The 17,527-nt window shown below is 41.6% G+C and overlaps 1 protein-coding gene across 1 annotated transcript; it reads left to right on the top strand.

Annotated features, from left to right (window-relative positions):
• Positions 1–2,745: 2,745 nt before the first annotated feature.
• On the top strand, positions 2,746–14,961 carry esyt1a (extended synaptotagmin-like protein 1a). The gene is made up of 31 exons (XM_068745177.1): positions 2,746–3,039; positions 3,901–3,942; positions 5,019–5,153; positions 5,362–5,435; positions 5,708–5,780; positions 5,859–5,948; positions 6,046–6,101; positions 6,695–6,815; positions 7,029–7,205; positions 8,399–8,481; positions 8,635–8,683; positions 8,943–9,032; positions 9,742–9,837; positions 9,922–9,993; positions 10,056–10,142; positions 10,396–10,545; positions 10,854–11,036; positions 11,134–11,310; positions 11,411–11,493; positions 11,596–11,644; positions 11,737–11,826; positions 12,207–12,302; positions 13,106–13,177; positions 13,303–13,389; positions 13,577–13,723; positions 13,933–14,054; positions 14,135–14,230; positions 14,328–14,459; positions 14,537–14,642; positions 14,764–14,813; positions 14,934–14,961. The coding sequence occupies exons 1-31, from the start codon at positions 2,746–2,748 to the stop codon at positions 14,959–14,961; spliced, it is 3,207 nt and encodes a 1,068-aa protein (XP_068601278.1).
• The last annotated feature ends 2,566 nt before the right edge of the window (positions 14,962–17,527 follow it).

The following is a 17,527-nucleotide window of genomic DNA, read 5'->3' as shown; positions in this document are numbered from 1 at the left end:
CCCCACTACTATATTAAAGTGTAAACTTAAATGCTGATGGACAAAGTAGAGATAACTTGGCTGTCTTTATAGTCTGATTAATTAAATATGCAGCAATGCATTATGCTAAATATTTGATAGGCCCTGACAACATCAATCTACAAGCAAGTAACCAAAGCTCTAGTGGAGTTAAAGACATTTATAGAATGCTACATTAATACGAATATTATAGAATGGAGGTATTCTGTTGTAAGGTTTGAAAATGTGACTGATTGACTGCTCAAAAGCTATCAAGAAAACAATCACATTTCATTGCTTCAGTGCATGTGAAAGCTATTGCACAGAGCTCATTTGACAGAGTGAATCATACTTGCACCCTTCAAGGAAGACATTCTGAGCCGAGAAGATGCTGTAAAACCGTTGAGGAGGCAGGAGCCCCTCTATTGCTCTGTTTTACAAATGTATATTCTGTTTGCAGTTACTTGCACCATTATCTCAATAAAATATTGCAGCACACGATACTCTATTCACAGCAGAACTAATACAGCACAGAATAAAATGCAAACTATACAACACATTCTGAGTAGTGAAACTTCACTGGAAGTTGATGCAAGTCTATTTTTAGACACTTAAGGTTTCTACTTCTCTTTCTGGCAGGGTTTCATGAAAAAAAAAGGTTGAGGTCAAAGTATACTCAGATCAGAAATGCCTGATTTGTCCATTAAATTTGTTATTTTATTTTTGACGGTTGGACGGTTTAAAACACCAAACATTGTGAGGTGTTCTGTTTGGACTCTGGATCTTTGTAACTGCACTTCTTACCATTGAAAGAAATAAAAAATCCATCAATGCATGATGAAAATAATTATTATGTTCAGTCCTGCGCAAAATAGAGAAGAATTGATTCCCCTTCAGCCAACTGCATCAGTAAAATCCTATACTTCTAAGAAGAAGAACAAGCCTTCACTTTATTGATGCAAATTACTCCATGGGATTCGTTAGTCAGGTTTGATGACTGCAGGGGAGCATTAACATTCATAAAGAAAATGTTAATACTCCTGGGGAGAGATTGCCTTGGTGGTTTCGGTCCCTTCTTTGCTTTCTGCTCCAACAGGAGTATAAGTATCTATGTGCCAGTCTCTCAGCACTGAAGAAGCCTCTTGGATGAGAGTTGAAACGTATTCAATAAAACTTGAACAAGACCAGTTGATTCCTCTTTTTTGCTATTCGTGATCTAATCAGTTAAATAATATAAACTCTCAAAGTAAAATCTCAAGAATCACGAAAACTATTTCTTAGAAATTGTCCAGCCAAATAATGTCAATTGTTTGCCATAGAAATCTAAAAATGACAACAATAAAAAAAAGTATGTTCAATACAATGTAAATATGCAAAATGTAGACCTAAGCAGGAAGATATTTGCTGAATGAAGCTCAAATAATACCCCATCGACACATGACACATGAGATTATAAATGCAATTGAATTCTGAGGATAACTTGGATTAACTGCATTTGATTGCTAGATCTCATATGTTTAATATATATATATACTGGAATACCAAAGATCCATATTTAAACTCGATTGTGTCTTTAAGGCTGTTTCCTGTCACCATCATAGTGTTTGCCAACTGTTATATATGCAATGTTACGATCTGACTTTTGGTGCTACACTTTCTGCTTGTTTCCTTGCACTTATCCGTCTGCAAAGAGGATCAACAAACCTCTCACCTATAGAACAAATATAGCTAATTGGCTGTATCCAGGCAACAGGGAAGGGATTTCAACCTGCCCTGTAGAAAACAAGCTCTTAATGGAAGATTTTATTTTATTATTTATGTAACCAGGTAAGCCAATTGAGAATTAATTCTCTTTTTCAACAACGACCTGGACCGAAGTTGCATGTTTTTTTTTTGGTGGTGGGAGGAAGCGAACCCACGCAGACACGGGGAGAACATTCAAACTCCTCACAGAAAGGCCGCAAATCGGATTTGAACCTGCGACCGTCTGGCTGAGGCAACAGTGCTAACCACTGTGCCACCGTTGAGGGGGAAATGCACCTGAATTAAAAAAACAAGCTCACCTGGCTTTTATTTGATTGTATTTGTTTTAGTGCATAAACAGGACAAATGTGACAAAGCAGAAAATGCTATAATAACCCACATTTCTATCAATGGACCTGTCGAAGCTGCAGCTGCTGCAGTGGAGATGCGCGCGCGCGTGCGCACGCAGCAGCACCGAATCCGGTTATGTGAAGAAGAAGAAGAAGAAGGGCACAAAGTTAGCGGGTTGAGCAGCCTGCGTTCTTGACACAGTTTAAAACGACGATGGTTTTAAGGTCACTGTGAGTGAACCGTGGTGTCTTCAATAAACACTGCTCCGTCTCGCACGCGCATGGCGCGGCGCGCTCCGGTACAGACGCTGCCCTGAAGGGGAGCTGCGGGCTGGAGGTCCGCTCTTGATCTTGTGTGAAGCAGGTTCTTATGTAGCAGAACCCGCCCTCTCTGCGAGAGAGATGCTTCACACGCACCTGAAACGCAGAGCAGCTCGTCTCTGCGCCCTGCGGAGCTGAGGCGGTGCGCAACGGAACGGCGGAGCAGCCGCGATCCATTAGCGAGACGACCGAAGCCCGCGATTGATCGGCGATTGATCGATGGTTTCCATAATACAACAACTGTGGACGATCTTTCATGGCGATCGCCGCACAATTATATAAGGAAAGAAGCCGAAGACCAGGCTGAGCCTTTGAAGTTAGACAGATCTTTGCGATGACAAGCGCGGATGCAGATCCAGGTGTGGAGCGAGGGGCGACGATCGCAGCCGCCGGTGAACGGGCAGCGGGTGTGCTGCGGTCGTTCGGTAAATACCTGGGGGCTCTTCTGCCAGTGTACCTGGCCGGATATTTTGGTTTCGGCATCAGCGTCGTCCTGCTCGGGTTGATGATCTACATGGGCTGGAAACACAGTCGCTTAAAGAAGGTGCTGAGGCTGAAATCTGCAGTTTACCTTCTGGAGAACGAGAGGGCTTTCACCAGCGAAAGTGTGAGGGACTTGCCTCCTTGGGTAAGGGACCTGTGTCGTGATCTTTCTCTGCACGTAGATCTGCCACATCACAGACTATTTTGTGCACAACTCCCCATTTTCATAGAATCTTAAATATCTGTTTAGAATCTACTGACTTCTTAAATAAACACAACTAAAATAAATTACAAGGGTACATGCCCAAGGCAAAGATATATATATATATGTATATGCGCATGACATGTTAGATGTCTAGTGGAAAGACTGCCATCATCATCATTTGGGAGAGCTTAACCTTTGCTGACAAAATTATTTATCCGGCAAAACCTGCTGACTCATGAACATTCTTCAGTGCTGCGACCAGGACCACCATATCTGGGTAGAGAGCAAGAGAGAGAAAACTCTCTGTGTGTGTGTGGGTGTGCGTGTGTGTGTGTGTGTGTGTGTGTGTGTGTGCGCGTGTGTGTGTGTGTGTGTGTGGGTTGACATCTCGTGCTCTATGGTTAGGTTTGGAGGAAACGCTGATGCACTCTAAGTGTGATTGTGGGTTTCCTGAATATTTAAACAGAACTCAGTCTTAGTTACACGCTTTGCTCTCGCTCCACCAACGCTTAGTCCAGATAGGTCTCTTTGTTTGTCTGTCTGTTAGCAGGATGACTCAAAAAGTTGTGAGCAGATATGAATGATTTATTGTGAATAAACCTTCTGGGATCTGGACCTGTCTGAGTTACCTGCAGGGTGGAGGCCTGAGCCTGAGCTTTGTGAATTCTGTCTTGATTGGGGAAAATGTTCAATCAAACAGAAATATTATTCCTTCTCCTACTACGGTACTCATGTCAGGACGGGAGTTCATTTTACGCCCGTTATTTGAGCTAGTCTCTGACCGGTTTTACTCGTCCACAGGTCAGCTTTCCAGATGTGGAGAAGGTGGAATGGTTTAATAAGGTATGTTGTTTTCCTGTCAGACTTAATTGGGATGCGTGCAGATATATGTATACAGTACTTCATTTGTGTAATCTGGTCTCACATTCAACACCTTGTATGACAATGTCCTGCTTTAATCCCGTGAACTTTTAGCAACGCAGCAATAACTCAAAGATAAGGTGCTTCACTATCGGGTAACCCCAACAGCAGCTCCAGGGCCTAACATCTAAAATGAAGGCAGAGGCCTTCATGGACTCAAAATGACCCGCCTCCTGCTTGCAGCCTCTCCATCAGAGCAGATAATATACTGATGTAATTAAGAGGCAGGCAGAGCGGCTCAGAACAGATCAGGAACTCTTTGTCTTTGCAGTACAGTAGCCTGGCATCAACACAGGGCAACAGTGGCTGATAAGACCAATGCCAAGATTATGAAGTGCCCTTCTGGACAGAAAAATATAATGAACTCAGCGACAGAAGCCCAGATTGTAGAATGGGAATTTACTGGCCTCATCTTTCACCAGCCACACGTCTCTCCTCTAATTTTCCTGGCATGTGATCAGCCCGCCGTTTATCATATTGACAACGTGTGGAAATTACTGTCTGAAAGAAGCAAGCTAATGTAAGGTGAAGTGAATAACCCTGTGAGGAGCAGCACATGCATAGAATGTATATTTTACAAATAAATGTTCGTAAATGATGTACAGGAGAGGTTGGAAGTCAGCAATACTGACGCTGACACGAGTGTGAGAATGTGTGGAGTGACAACAAAATCATCAAATGCATTTTTTTCTTCTTTAATTATAATAAATTATAATGTATAATGTGCATAGGTTTAGGACGACCACGGTGTCCGCGGGGGGTGCACCACCTTGTTGCTACGATCCTTTTTAAGTGAGGTGTAGTTCGACGTAGCTTTACGTATGTCATACGAGTATGATTTTGTAAATGAGATAAGATAATTACTTTATTCATGCCAAACTGGCAAATTTGGGAAATGGCAACGTAAAACATTCACAATGACCTTGATCAGTCGCCTGACATTCTGGCTGGATTCCACACTGTCCTATTGATTTATGATGGCATGCTCCGTTGTGTAGATCGTGCAGCAAGCCTGGCCCTTTATTGGCCAGTATATGGAGAAGCTGCTGGTAGAAACCATCGCCCCAGCCATCCGTGCCTCCAGCATTCATCTGCAGACTCTCAGCTTCACCAAGGTCAACATAGGAGACAAGGTATCTGAAAGGCCCATCGAACAAGCAGTCATTTATCCTGTAAATATTCACTAACCAAGACCGTGCAGCTGAACTCGGTGTATTAATGTCATTAATGCTTTTAACTGTGGCAAAGGCAGGGCTTGTCTTTCAAGCACAGCGTTTCATCTCGTGTGTGTTTTTGCTCATGTGAGCACGCCTGTTTACTTTGTGGCTGTTGTGTTGGCAGGCTGTGAAGGTAGTCGGGGTAAAGGCTCACACAGAACTCGACAGAAGACAAGTTATATTGGATTTGTATCTGAGGTAATGCATCGCCTTTGGCCCTTTATTATTGGTTATCGTTGTTTGTGTATAAGGCAGCCAGTCAGCACAGTCAGATACCGAGATATTAAGGTTATTAAATGTTCTATACCAGGATGGGTTTTCATATTTTATTTTACAGCAGATTATTGCTTCCTTATAAACAGCAAAAGAAAAAAACAGCTACTGCGTATAACAAATTATATATATATAAAAAAAACTGCGTTCCTTGATTAAACATGCCTCTGGCATTGTCACTGCTCCACTGTTTGCAGCTATGCTGGTGATGTCGAGGTCAACGTGGAAATTAAAAAGTATTTCTGCAAAGCCGGAGTGAAAGGAGTCCAGGTACAAGAATAAATAAGAAGACATTTTTACATTAATAGTCGCCGTGGCCTGAAAACCGAAAGCCTTTCCTCTTTGCAGCTTCATGGGAAGCTGCGTGTGATCCTTGAGCCTCTGATCGGAGACATGCCACTGGTTGGAGCGATCACCATGTTCTTCATCTGCAGGCCTGTGAGTGGCGAGCCAAAGAGAACCACACAAGCCATGCGCCATTATTAGATGCCTAAACATATGAATGCATGCTCCTTTACTTTCATCTGTGCCGTAGAAGCTGGACATCAACTGGACTGGGCTGACAAACCTGTTAGATATCCCCGGGCTGAAGTGAGTAGATCTTGAGTAGAAATAATTTTTGGGTGTGGCTGCTTTGAGATGACTGCCTGGTGTTTGTTTTAATATGCTTTTAAATGGCAAATGTTTGATAGGACTGAAGTCTAACTGACGTAAGCCAATAAAAAAAAAACGGAATACAGAAAACGCGAAAACTCAGGGAGAATGAAGAGAAAAAAGTTACATGACAAAAACAGTATAAAACCCGGTAACTTAATAGCTAACAAATATGAAGTAAAATATGCCTTTATGAGAGAATGTAAAATCTAGGGTCTGATTTCAGTAGCCTTAGTGTGAAATTCCTGTCATCTTTATTTACTTTGAATGAAAACTCATTTACTTTAGAACAGAGTTACGCCGGTGCTTCTCTTCATTGATCTGTGTTTTTGCATCCTTATATACTACTATGTTTTTTGTTGTTGTTGTATGTCAAGGCACTGTGTGAGAAAACTAGACCTAACAAGGTTGAACCTTTTGTGTTTTTCTGTCTGGAACCTAAATGTCATGTTATTTACTCATGTTCACATTACCCCCAGCAGCATATAGATTATGTCTGTTTTGTCTGTGTGTGCCTCCAACATTTTCAGTGCCATGTCGGATACTATGATAATGGATGCAATCGCGTCCTACCTAGTTCTCCCCAACCGGCTCACTGTTCCCCTGGTGGCTGACCTGCAGGTTGCACAGCTCCGCTCCCCTCTACCAAGGGTAAATGTCCCCATGATGAACAGCCTGCAGAGCCATGCACCCACATTGACTTGAGCATGTCTGTCTCTACATATAAACTGCAAACACATTCAAGCTAATTCGGCTTTTGAATAAAAAAATATATATAGTCCAATGTTTTACTTGCTGACTAATGTTTTGACTTCTTGCTTCCGCCATGTGTTTGTGTGTTTGTGTGTTTGTGCACATGGCAAGGGAGTTGTGCGTATCCACCTTGTGGAGGCTGAGGACCTGACTGCTAAGGATACTGTCATTAAGGGCTTAATTGATGGGAAGTCAGACCCATATGCTGTTCTGCGTGTGGGAACCCAAATCTTCACCTCCCATCACGTGGACAGCAACCTGAACCCGCAGTGGCGGGAGATGTACGAGGTGAGTGGGGCTGGAAAGAAAAGCTAAATATGTGAGACTGAACCTGCGGATGATGTAAGTAGAAATGTGATATACGACTTGATAGCTCTTCGCTTTCCACCAGTTTGAGCTAAAAGTTCTGGTAAAACTTTCTGAGAAGGTTGCATATAATAGTGTTTTATGACACATTCATAATGCTTTACAGCTGCATTCATAAAATCTTCTCTTTGCTCTAATCGGTTTTATGGATGCTCTGAAAACCTCTAAAGATGCAAGACGATTAAGAAGTCTCATATTTATTAATGACGCATGAATATGAGGTTCACCTTTTTAACACATACAATGATGCATGCAGTTAATGTTTTAGTTATACATGTACTAGTATGTAATAATAGTTTGTCCTAATGTGTTATGAGCGCCATCAGTCGCTCTGTAGCTTCAGACTCAACAGCATCCTTAAGATCCCGCCCCAACAACAAAGTGATTCCATCCTTCTGTCTGCCTTTCATATTTTGTTTCCAGACTCAAAAACCATTGTAATATTTTTTTTGACAAACTTTATGCTAACATCTCTCATGCAATGGGGAATTAAATTTTAGTTCGCAATCGATCAGGAGCAAATAACTTCTGCCTTCTTTCAATAAAATGCACCAGTGGAGTGTGTCTGTATGTCAGGGAGGGCTTCGTTTAGGAATGTAACCAGAATGAACAATGAATGCTTTATAAGACATTTTGAATGCCACCAGAACACAATAGAAATGGGGTCTTCCTAGAAGGTGTTAGCAAAGTTATAGCGTGGTGTTTGTGTCATTGCTTTTACCAGCAAATATATCAGCTCAGAGATACTGTAATACATGCTACTGTGTGACTGTACTTGTACTCTAACATTCTATCTAATAAATATATTCATCATCATAAGAGATCTTATCATCTTCTATGGTAGCAGGAAGCCTCTGTTGCCCAGATAAGCAATTCTTGCAAAAACTGTTTGCTCAGGGACATTTTGCCTTTTTTCTTTTTTTCTGGGTAAAGAATTGTCACCCAAACACCGAATGAATATTAAGTGATGAATATATACAATACTTACCACAATAGTGAAATGTTCTTGCTGTTGTGATTCTCTTTGCATGTCCTTGAGTTACCGTGTTGTGTGTGGCTGTATCTATATTTGTGTATCTGTTGTGTGTATTTGTCATTTTATGTGCGTGTGTCAGGTGATTGTCCATGAAGTACCTGGTCAGGAGTTGGAAGTGGAAGTATTTGACAAAGACCCAGACCAGGATGACTTCCTGGGGAGGTAGCTGATTCATTCTCATTCATTCTCATTATATGCTCTGTCTCTCTGTGATTCTCATGTCAGTTCCAGTTCCGCTATTTCCATGTTGGGCCATGATTCCATCAAGCTTTGACCCTTCACGTCTGGTTGATTCATGGCTTCTGCCTCTTTCAGGGTCAAGGTGGATCTAGCTATTGTAAAGAAGGCCAGGGTTGTGGATGATGTAAGTAGCGGTCCTTATTTGAAGGTTTTAGATGTATTATTGTACCAGAGTAAGGACATCATTGCCGTCATTATACTGTCTCACGTTGGAAAATATGCGAGTGAGGCTGCAGTAATCCTTTGAGCATGTGATTGTAGACTCCATGTGCCTCCACGTGATACGCTCTGATCCTAATCTGTCCTGCCATCCTGTCCAACGTCAAAGAAATCAGTCAGATGTGGAAAATGGGTTTAATGAGAGACATGGTTTTGGTCAACAGTGGTTCAATCTGAAGGACGTGCCATCCGGCAGTGTTCATCTGCGGTTGGAATGGCTCTCTCTGTTGTCCTCTGCAAGCAGGCTGAGTGAGGTGAGCCTAATGGCCAGTGAGGCCAGGGATTTGGGGATGTGGACTAGATATCAGATCAAAATAAAATTGTTTTTGTATTGTTCTGTGTATTGTAGAATTTCATTGCGTGGAGAAATGGGAAACATGTGACAAAGATTTCAGGAAACATTGAGGCGACACGGAATACAGACCGTAACCCGCTCAACCAGAACATCTGGGGACCGGATATTTAATAATCCATTGTCACGCAGAAATAGACACAGTTTTTCCCTATTTATTTATCTATTTATTTTTAAATTCCAATCATTTGAAGCAATTTTATTAATTTTTTGATCTTTTTCTTAGAGAAGATTAAACTATCAGCAATAACATATTATTAACATAAAACACAACACACATAACAGCTTGTATTCTTAGAGTTTTAAGTGTTTTATTTATTATAATAAGATCACTTTTGTCATCTAATGAATATCTGCTTTGTGAGTTTGTGTACTTGGTTTTAGTAATTCTTTTTTTTGTGCTGATTTGAAATAATATATTTACATGTCTTTACTTTAAGTCTGTATGTTTTATGTATCACCTCACCGTAATGCAAATAAACAGATTAACTTCAGATGAAATTATGACAGACAGTTAATCGTCACTTTATGATACTATAAATGAACATTTTTGTGGCTACTCGTTTGGATTTTGGCTTTTCGGATTAAATTCTGCTCTTTGCTTATTCCAGGTGATCCAGAAGAACCAGAACTTGACCAGTAAGACAGCTGATCCTCCCTCTGCCGCCATCCTAGCCATCTATCTCGATCAAGCTCATGACCTGCCTGTAAGATTTATTGCGAACAGACTTCTCATGGGACTTGTTAAATTTTCTCCTGTTTCTGATGTGGATGCATCTGATATGTTGTAGATGAGAAAAGGTAACAAGGACCCAAGCCCAATGGTGCAGATTTCTGTTCAGGATACGACTAAAGAGAGTAAGGTTAGTATTAGATTCATCCAGTCAGATTGTGGGGATATTCACTTTCCGCTCGCATTCTGCAGACGTGCTACGGGACCAACAGCCCTGTGTGGGGCGATGCGTTTACCTTTTTTATTCCGGATCCTCGCAAACAAGACATCGACATTCAAGTAAGTCATGCTCATCAATGACTGAACACAACAAATAAAGCAGCTGTGAAGATTTTACTCACAAATAGTACCAGAGTGTTGTAGTAATTAGTACAGTGAAAGCCTTGTTAATGTTCCTTCTGGCTTTAATCAGTGTCTCCTCTCGTTCTCACTTCATTTATGGAAACCAGAAACTTCCTTTTAACCAGTCTTCTTCTGCTCCTCCCTCCTTTCCCTTCCTGCTGTTGTCCAATCTCTTTATATTTTGAATCAGGTGAAAGACGATGACAGAGTTCTGTCCCTGGGCAACCTGACCATCTCTCTGATCCGTCTTCTGTCGACCCCTGAACTCACCATGGATCAGTGGTTCCAGCTGAAGAATTCCGGCTCTGCCAGCCGCATCTACGTCAAAATAGTGCTTCGGGTTGGTATTTGGACATTGCTGACCCTTTGCGTAATCACGTGTCAGGGAGTGTAGCATATGAGACGTGGATCTTAGGTCTGTTTTTGACCCTACTCTGCGTTGAAGACTTTGAAATCTTAACAAAAAGATGTTATGGGCTCAGGCACATGCTTCAGTGTCACACCCACAAAAAGCGTTCCAAGATCTCAGATTTAAATCTACCCTGACTGCGTGTGTTTATAAATAAGTTCCATAAATAAGCATGAAACGGATGCACTCTAGTAATTTACTGGTTTTGCTTGCTATAATAATTATTTTTCTCCTACCAGGTCCTGTGGTTGAGCGAGGACGCTACTCCTACAACTCCGTCTCCTCGGCCCTCAGCCGCCGGGTCTGGGATGGCTCAAGGGAGGATCCCGTCAGAGCTGAACCCCATGGGACCCGGCGGGTTAGCCAAACCTCCACCGACACGTCCACAGCACACCACACCTGATCAGGAGTTTGCAACTGAGGTAAAAGCTGTTTCCTAGAACCAAATAGTTGCGCCGCTTTTCACACACACACACGCACACACGACAGTGACATTCCCTATCCTTGTTGTTCCCACAGGGAGTGTTGCGCATCCATCTGGTGGAGGCCCAAAACCTGATAGCCAAGGACAACTTCATGGGGGGAATGGTAAAGGGGAAGAGCGACCCCTATGTCAAAATCCGTGTGGCTGGGATCACTTATCGTAGCCACACCATCAAAGAAAACCTCAATCCCATCTGGAATGAGCTTTATGAGGTATTGTTTGATGCTCAAGCTGTTTGTTCTTCAACTCTGCAGAAAGTACAAGGCTTACCTTTATTATTATTATTATTATTATCTTTATTCCTCTGTTTAGGTGATTTTAACTCAGCTTCCTGGTCAGGAGATCCAGTTTGAGTTGTTTGACAAGGATCTCGACCAGGATGACTTCCTCGGGAGGTGCTTTACGACACAAATAAATCTGGCTAAATGGTTCTAATGATTTAAAGAATATATGTCTTTGAAAAGAATTTGACTATTGACTAAGTCTTGATTTTGCAGGTTCAAGCTTAACCTACGAGATATCATCAGCACACAATTCAGCGATACGGTGTGCGACCGACACTGAACTGGTCATTTAAGACATACTATTTACTTCTTTTTTTTTACTCAGACCATTCTGTGTCACTCTTCTCAAAACAGTGGTATACTCTAAATGATGTGAAGTCAGGTCGAGTTCATCTGGTGCTTGAGTGGCTGCCCAAAAGCTCCGAAATACCCAGACTGGAGCAGGTAAGATTCTGTATTTAGCACCTTCCTCACAGCAATGGCATAACTGGCCAACATCAATGACACTGCATCGGGATAACGCTCGGATGTAGGCACTAAACTAAATCTGAATAGAAATGTGGAGGTCATTTTTGTAATTGTACACAGAGGCTGCTAGAGGAAGTGGAGCTCCTCTGCATGTTATGTTGTTGTTTGTTGTCATGTTATTTATGCCCTTTGCATAATGCAATTGAAATTAAAATGCATAATAATGCTGTTTTTATGAGACCTGCTGAACATCATTAAATAAAACATCTCAGGTGCTTTTTATTGCTGTGAAAATAAAGTTAACTCTTATTGCACAACATACCTTACAAAACCTCACTGTCCTTCACCTCCTCCAGATCCTGCAGTACCAAACCCAGCAGTCATACCAGAACAAGGTTGTGCCATCAGCAGCAGTGCTCTTTGTGTATGTGGAGCGTGCCCATGGCCTGCCGGTGAGATCGTAACTACTGTATGAGTCCTTGGGGTGATATTTGTTGTTTTTTTTGTTATCTGATTCCTCGTCCCAAAAAGTGCAAAAGTGCAGTATTTGTTTTTTTATACCAGTGTTTGTACCATCGTGTCCCAGCCACTGGTTACGTTTGTCAAGAAGGTTATGTTTTTGACAGCGCTTGTCTGTTTGTTTGTCTGTTTGTTTGTTAGCAGGATTATGGAAAAACTGCTCGATGAATCTGGATTTTAAAAAAATCTGAAGATGGGTTTTGGTCTAACTTAGATCCCATAAAGTTTTCTGAGCGATCCGGATACCAGTCTGGATATAAAAATATGCATTCAATGCACTCACCAAAAATCACAGTCATGAAGATGTCCCATATGAATTATCATACAAAATGTCTTCTGGATCTGATCCAGAATGAGGTCAGGAAAAAATATTACATTTGAACATCACTTAAAAATACACAAATCTGATATACTTTTACTTTTCATGGTTGGTGTATAAAAATACGAAGAACAATTTAGAACCTTTTGATGATGATTCAGATCACCATGTGGATGGTGTAAATCCAATTATGAGGGGAATGAGCAGCTTGACGGAGGTCTGCACTCTGACTGTTTTTCTAGTTTGACTTTTAGTTCTCTAGAGTCAACGCTGATAATTTTCTCTTTGTGCCATTTTCCTTGACTTTTAGATTTTACTTCCTTATTTCATTTGTAGTACGCTGATATTTTTATATTTTTATTATTTTTTTAATAAAAAGAGAATTACAAATAAAATGTATCATTATTATTATTGTAGTTGAAGAAGAATGGAAAGGAACCAAAAGCTGGGGCCGATATTATCCTCAAAAGTGTTTCACACAGAACCAAGGTAGGATTCAGATATTTTAGATGAAAATCTGACTGCAACAAAAGAAAAACTCTGTTTAGAGTCCCTCATAAATTATCCTGATTATCATAATTTATGAGTAATTATCCTGTTCTGTCCTTTCCAAGGTTTGTGAGCGGTCCACATCCCCTCGGTGGGATGAAGCCTTCCACTTTTTGGTTCGTGACCCCAGAGATGAAGTTCTCACAGTGAAGGTCATTATCACAAACCCTATTTCTACTCCTACTCCTACTCTACTCCCACATTTCACTTCGGCCGCTTCACACTAAATAGCTGTCACGTAGATAAAATGAAGTCATACCCTGTATTTGGTTACAGCATTCATTTTGGGGCTGGCATTTAACACACATATAATAAATGTTTTTTTGTGCATGCATTTAGCTGTCCAACAACTGGGGCCAGGCCCTGGGGTCCTTGACGCTTCCTCTTAAAGAGGTGTTGACTGATCTAGGCTTGGTGCTGGACCGCTGGTTCAATCTCGAGGGAGCGCTGCCAGAAAGCCAGATACTACTGAAGGTCATGCTCAAGGTACTGGCAATAAATCCTGCTGCGTACTTCTCTACACGACCAGCATGCTGCAGTACGTGCTGTATGGGTCTGCTTTCCAGCTCAAAGGTACCCTGTATAAAACGAATAGTCAGCTCCACATGCTAGCAGTGAATTAGTACTCATACAGAGGTGAGCTAAATTGTTATTCAGCAGTGATGTTGTGTTAAGCCACGTGTTTCTTCCTGTAGCTCCTGGACACTCAGCTGACTGCGTGTCGTCGGGATGCAGATGATGAGATCGGTGGAGAGCAAGTAATTCCCAGATGGGTTCCATCACATCTGGACATCAGACCGAGAAATGCATTCTCCGTGTACGTCACAGCCTCTACTTTAAATACTGCCGTGTTCGTTTCCTCCTGGTTTGTGTCATTATTCTCTACACTGTCTGCAGACCTGGTGAAACCGGCAGCACAGCGGGCCAGGTGAAGCTCACCATCGGCTACTCCACAGAGGAGAGCAGGCTTTTAATCACCATCCACTCCTGCAGGTCTCTGTTTGACGCACGCTTCCTTCTTAGCATGTCCTTTTTGACTTGGAGCTCTCTGTACTGTATGCATAGTTACTGCAATAACTGACACCCACAGAGCACTGGCGTCGTGCTCCAAGGACGGTGCAGACTCTTATGTCACCTTCATTCTGCTGCCTGATAAGAAGAGCACCACCAAGAGGAGAACCGCCACAAAGAAAAGAGACCTGAACCCGGAATTCAATGAGAGGTAACAGAAACAAGGGAGACACTCAAGAAGGGAGTGTGAGGACGTTAATCGGCCATCCTCTCTCTGCATGTCTGTAGATTTGATTTTGATTTTACGCTGGAAGAGTCCATACAGCGAAGACTGGACCTGTCTGTGAAGAACAGCGTCTCCTTCATGAGCAGAGAGAGGGAGCTCATCGGCAAGGTATTTATCATTACCGATGTCTGACTGCACTTAACCGTGGTTGTGTAGCGATAATGATCAAACAGCAGAAATTCATAAAGATGGAACATCATCCTTTGTTTTTTTTTCTCATTGTTCTCAGTTGCAGCTGGACCTGGACCAAATTGACCTCAAGGCTGCTGTCACACAATGGTAATAATTTAATATTACGTTATATAGTTAACTTTGTAGTGCAATAATAGATTTGGGTTAAGAACTGTGTGTTAAAATATTACTTTCTTTACCTATTTCATTTTTTTTCTGTTTCTGCAGGTACGATTTGGTAGCAGAGGCCAACTAGAAGAATCACTGCTTGTTCAAAATGGATGTTAAGTGCTGCTTCTGTGATTAGAATAGTTCAATATCCTGCTTAAATGAAAACTTCCACCATCACTGAAGAAAATTGTGTGACTAAAAAAAAAACACAGTCCATCAGTATTTATTACAAGTAACTTAATCTTAAACTTCTCATCTGTAAAGTGTAAACTGTGGTAAATCCATTCAATCTTGGAAGAGTCTTCAGTGGAATACTTTGGCTAAATAGGTATTTGATAACCATGCAACCAAGTTTATATATGTGCAGAAGCATGTCGAAGTCCTCTTTGAATCTTATTCCCTTAAGGCAGTGCTTCTCAATTATTTTCTGTCGCGCCCCCCCTAGGAAGAAAAAAACATTTCGTCGCGCCCCCCCCCCCCCCCGAAAAAAAACAAAAAACTTTTGTATCCTTATTAACATACAAAGAATTATGAAAAAGAAAGAAATATAGATCAACTTACAACAAAGAATAACTTTATTACCATTTTTTTTTAGTCTGCAACAGAAAATGAGGAAGTTAGGTCTTTCTTCTTCTCCCACCGTAGATTGTTTACAACCGCTCTTCTTCCGCTAATCCTCCCTGCGCGCACTCTGACAATCAGGGCGCCACTGCCAACTACTGGAGCGGATGTGCAATTACACTTTACTCTCGTAAGGCAAATAAACATTTTCTCCGCGGTCACAGGCGCCCCCCCTGACATCGCACCGCTCCCCCCTAGGGGGGCGCGCCCCACCATTTGAGAACCACTGCCTTAAGGGCTCATACTATGGTTAATACCCTGGCGTTTGTCTGTTCTATGGATTAACAGCTGCCGACCCAAACCAGACGGCTTGCTCTACATTTAATCTTTACAATCTTCAAAATAATGTTACAAATAATTTGTTCATATATGTTTATATTATTGCCTTAAGTATTACAAAACTGCACAATTTGTCAGTGTTCGATTATTTTCTAAATGAAGTTTTATATGTTTTAACCAGTACTCTCTTAAAGTTTAAAGTATTACAAATCTAAATCCTCATATTTCTCAGTGAAAGCCGAGGTACGATGCTGTATGCAGTCTAAATCACTGTGCTGTTATGAAGAAGAGAAAAACAAATGTATTTAATGAAAACACATTTCTGGTGCTTTTGCGTGCATGGTTCCTTGTGTTTGTAGCGCGGAATGCAAACGGCTGAAGCTTTCGACTATATTTCTGCTTTATTTTTCAAGCAAGAACACGTTATATCCGTTTGAGTAGCATGCAAATATTGTACACCAGCAGGAGGACAGGTGCAGAGCTTCACCTCATCACAAAGGCTTAGACACTGCTCTGTGGCAACGCGTAGAAAATCATGTTGAAGTGTCAGAACTGAAGAAGAAGAAAACTGTAACTTGACGTTGTCTGTGCTGACTATCAGTCATGCAGGTCCTGGTAGCTCTCTGTGCTGAATAAAGTCTCCTGGCCTTGCAGGAAAATCTTGCAGACATGTTGCCCCTTTATTCAACACAGAGATCATCTTTGACCTTATTTCAAACATATCACCATGTATCTGCTCTAGTTATAAATTAAAGTTTGCACTCTGATGAATTAAATGGATTCGAGATTTTATTTTGGTATAAATGATAAGAAATGGGACAGCGTTTAGATGAATGTTCACATTTCTTTCCTTTAGATGGCGCTGAAGCGCTTTAAAATCACGAACCCTACTATGGCGATGCCACGTTCTGCCCTACCTTACTTCTGATTGGCTCATCAAAGTGTCTCTCAAAGTAAATCGATGCGATCACCGTCTTGTTAAATCGATGATCGCATCGATGATCGATGCGATGATCGATTTAAGAAGACGGCAAGGTGTACTAGCCAATCAGAGACAAGCCGGACAGCGCCTTCACCGTAGTAGGATTTGAACTCCAGCGTCCCCATCCAGCTGTAGAGTGCGTGGGCTCACCGGCTACAGATGTGGGGGGGCGGGGCGACCGGACGGAGGTGATTGACATGTCTGTTTGCCAACCAGGTGTGTCCATCCCGCTGGGTAAGGGGCGGGGCTCAGCCCTGTGAGTGGAGGTAGCAGCAACGCGTTTTAATCAGAGTCACTCACAACAACAATGAATGGAGACGCGAACAGTCGAAGAAGTTGAGCCGCAACTCAGAGCAGAAGTTTGAAAGTTAACTTTGTGGACAAGAAATCTCTAGTAAGTAATGGACTGCCAGGGAAACTCAGAAAGGCCAATCCGGAAGAGAAAGGAGAAGACTTTGATTGTTCATTCTGAAAGTTAGGATCTGAAGGGATACTGCAGTGTAAAGTAATATGCGTTAATTACTTTAATGGCGTTTTGGGACATTAATACCAGACTGCCGCATTCTCATCTTTTTTTTTTTTTTTTTTTACATCTCTGTTTAAAGAAGTGGATTTTTTATCTATTTTTTAATCCTTGAAAGAAATCGGAATACTGCGGAGGTTTTTGATTAATTATTGGAATTATCATTTCTGAAAGACTCCGAAGGACTGATTTAAAACCGAACCGAGGATACAGCGAACCTGTGTTAAAAAAGAAAAATTAATTAAT

Source organism: Brachionichthys hirsutus, chromosome 2 (assembly GCF_040956055.1).
Source record: "Brachionichthys hirsutus isolate HB-005 chromosome 2, CSIRO-AGI_Bhir_v1, whole genome shotgun sequence".
Lineage (NCBI taxonomy): Eukaryota > Metazoa > Chordata > Actinopteri > Lophiiformes > Brachionichthyidae > Brachionichthys > Brachionichthys hirsutus.
The sequence above is the reverse complement of the archived record's forward strand: the minus strand, read 5'-3'. Positions and strand labels throughout refer to the sequence as shown.